At 39.6% G+C, this 3,614-nt stretch overlaps 1 protein-coding gene across 1 annotated transcript in view; it reads right to left on the bottom strand.

The window, feature by feature from the left end:
- Positions 1-1,390: 1,390 nt before the first annotated feature.
- LOC116686028 (tryptophan 5-hydroxylase 1) overlaps positions 1,391-3,614 on the bottom strand; it is a 22,610-nt gene continuing 20,386 nt past the window's right edge. The window contains exon 12 of the mRNA XM_032510943.1: positions 1,391-2,783. Coding sequence (XP_032366834.1) covers positions 2,609-2,783 — 175 coding nt within the window. The 3' untranslated portion in view covers positions 1,391-2,608. The remainder of the gene's footprint in view (positions 2,784-3,614) is intronic.

The raw sequence follows: 3,614 nt of genomic DNA, 5'->3' as shown, positions 1-3,614 counted from the left end.
TACCTGGCGAATAAAGCCGATTCTGATCTGTCCACCTAGTCCAAATCTATATTATATTTATCAAAGGCATTGTAATCCATTGTGATGTATCAAATATTTCAAAAAGGCATACAGTACAAACAGCTCCTTCTTAACAATCACACTTGCACACATTAATTGCTCATCTTTTTGTCCAAGCCTTGTATGCGCTGTCCTTATTTTTCTAGCCCAGCTAATGTCTTGTATAAATGTCTTCGTCCTTATGTAACCGTGTTGTTGTTTTAGTTGTCCAAATCTGTCTAGTCCATATCGATATCCTGTACAAATGTCTGTCCCGACGTGCTGTGACCATGTTTTATGTTTCTGCAGAACAGGAACCTGCTGAAAACCAGTTTTTAAACTGAGTCAGGCCCGTTTACATTGTAATGTAATGTTACTTTTAACTTTCCTGTATAATAAATAAATATGAATGAAGGAATGATCAACAACAACCCATAGTGCTCCATTAATAGAAAGAAGACAAACAAGTCAACAGCGGTGACCAGAAACATTTAATACCAGGATCCATCTTTACAGCGTCAATTGGCTTAGCATTAGACATTGACCTTTACATTGTGGTAACAAAGTTAGGATTTTGATGTTATATTTGTATTTATAAAAATGCATTCTTTTTAAACTCTGTTATACATTTATTGAAATTCTATCACATAAATTACAACAGTAAATAGTTACTCATTTAGGTAAGACATCACTCCACATTCCCTGCATTGTTATGGTCATATTTTACAATAGAACTCAATCACAGAATTATGCACTCACACATTACTTGTTACATTTACATTATGGATTGACCAGCCATAATTCCCTTCAATAATGGACTTTGGGTGATTTTTTTTTTTTTTTTTTTTTAGCTTTTCAGATATATTGGAGCTTTCAGAAAAACCTAAACTTCCCGGTCATTATTCCATAAATATGTGGAGATTGTTGACTTTATGAAGGTAGAGTACATTTACATGCATTACACTGAATGCCATGTACTCACTTGCAGTGAGTAAAAAAAAATTTAAGATTATTTTTGGAGCATTTTGGGCCTTTATTCTTGACAGGACAGCTGAAGAAATGAAAAGGGGGGGAATGACATGCAGCAGAAGGCTGCAGGTTGGAATCAAACCCAGGCCCGCTGCGTCAAGGAGTAAACCTCTATATATGGACGCCCACTCCAAAAACTGAGCTATCCGGGTACCCATAGTGAGTAACATTTCACAGGGTAGTGTCTGAAATCTCGCACGGCTCTTATGCACTTATGGGAAATTATTCTTCACATTCTTTTTCAGAAAATCAGAATCAGAAATACTTTATTGATCCCTCTGAAGGGAAATTCTGTGTTACAGTTGCACTGCAGTTACAGTTTTAATGATAAATTGCAGCCAAGTGGAGCATTACTGCCTCGTTGGCATGCAACAATATATATAGTATAAACTACATTTGTATAAAAAAAAACTCGCAAAGTCTGGCTAACAAGCTTGACTGCAGCCAAGAAGATTGTATTCCAATGTTGGAAACCTCATGATATTTCAAGTTCTCACTTGCTTCAGAGTTTTTTGGAGATTTTTTACAAGTCAACGATGCACAACCAAACACAATATTATCAGATTTGATATCTAAGTTAAAAAATCTTCTAACTAGATAACAATGATATCCTTGAGTGGATATTCTTATAATGGTTGTTGTTGGAAGGAAGGAGGGGAGCTGGGGGGGGGGTAAGGAAGAAGGTGGAGGGAGGGATGGTGGTAGAGGGACAGGATAAATCAAAATGTTTTTCGCAACCTGCGTTGTGTACGGATTTGAGTGTAAAATCATGATGTTGCAATAAAAAAAGTCAATGAAAAAAAAAATTACATTTGGAAAACTTTTCGGTTTTCTCCGCTTCGATTGCAACCGCTGCAGCTTCCTCGCCCGTCACATTTTTATTGACGATGTATTTAAATATGATGACATTGTTGTTTGAATATGATGAGTGAAAGTGTGTCTATGTATTTACCTGTATGTATCTCTGTGTCTATTTGAAACCGCTCTGCTGCCACTTGCCAGGACACTTGCCAGGAGTTTTTTTATCCTGGTTAAATAAAGGTTTGAATAAATTAATGAATATTCAAGAGTGTAAAAAAAACGTTGGTGGTCCCGTAGCTGTCGCTACAAAGACCGGTGATCCCGAGTAGTGTCCAGCGTTCCACACTGAATATTTTCGCCGTTTGAGTGCCGCATTCGGTTACTTATAGTGGGCTGCATTTGGCCATACTTCGTCAGCGTACACACACTATGTACTCAAAATAACAAGTGTAAGTACAGAAAGACAGAACAAAAGGCTAACTTGAGGCTAAGTGAACTTTGCAGCTTACAGGCCTGTCCCATGAAGGAGGCACTAAGTGCTGTATGATTATAACCTTACTCAAGATTATCAAATCACTACGGTTTAGTCTAACTATCCATCTTGGATTAAGGTCAGTATCCTAGTTTCGAGAAACCCTTCTCACCAACCCCCCATCCCCATCTAATCTCCCACCTACCAACCCCAACCCACTGGTCCACACCCCCAAACCTTTCAACCCCAGCTAGCCTCTTCTGACCCTCAGACTCTCAGGTCTTTGTTGAGTCGGTTCAGGGCGTCTTCTACAATGTCCAGTTCATGCCGGATGTCTTTCACCATGTCATTGATGCTGTTGGTGTCCTTCAGGACGTCCACGCTCTGGGTGTACGGGTCGTAGCGTACCGTGAATGGACGCCAAATGGTCTTTGCAAACTCCCTGCAGACACAGCAAAGTCAGTTATGTCCACAGCCTAGTTCAACCTTCCACATCACTGTGGCATTGTAGCTAGAAAATCCAACCAGCGTTCTGTGTGCAGTCATTTAAAAGCAATTTAAAAACGTTATCTCAAAATGAAAAGGGAAATTCCAGGATCCATAGCTGTAGTGAAAAACCCCAACAAATTCACAGAATTTTATTTTTAATTTAATTAACATTGAAGAGCTCATATTATGCTATTTTTTAGGTTCATGATTGTATTCAGAGGTTATATCAGAAAAGGTTTACATGGTTTCATTTTCTCTCCGTTTTAGCTACAGAGTGAGGCATCACACTTCTGTTCCGGGTTCCAATTCAATTAAATTCAATTTTATTTATAGTATCAATTCATAACAAGAGTTATCTCAAGACACTATACAGATAGACCACACTCCAGAATTTACAAGGACCCAACAGTTCTAGTAGTTTCCTCCAGAGCAAGCAACAGTGCGACAGTGGCGAGGAAAAACTTCCTTTTAGGCAGAAACCTCGGTCAGACCCAGGCTCTTGGTGGGCGGTGTCTGATGGGCCGGTTGGGTTAGAACGAAGAGTGGCAATAACAAAATGAAAAAATTAGTAGTTTTGTAGCAGTTCTTTGTATAGTTCATGGCATAGCAGGACGCTGTGTGGCATTACAAGGCACAGCAAGACTAGCAGGGCACCGCAGTGTAGCAGTTGAACATGGCATCACAGAACATGGAGCGGGACCAAGGCGACAGCTGCTACCCTGATTTTGGAGCCTCTCTGATCCAAGGGTTCCAGGTTAACACTACTAGCCAGTCAGAAGCAGAG

Source organism: Etheostoma spectabile, unplaced genomic scaffold, assembly GCF_008692095.1.
Source record: "Etheostoma spectabile isolate EspeVRDwgs_2016 unplaced genomic scaffold, UIUC_Espe_1.0 scaffold285, whole genome shotgun sequence".
NCBI lineage: Eukaryota > Metazoa > Chordata > Actinopteri > Perciformes > Percidae > Etheostoma > Etheostoma spectabile.
The sequence above is the reverse complement of the archived record's forward strand: the minus strand, read 5'-3'. Positions and strand labels throughout refer to the sequence as shown.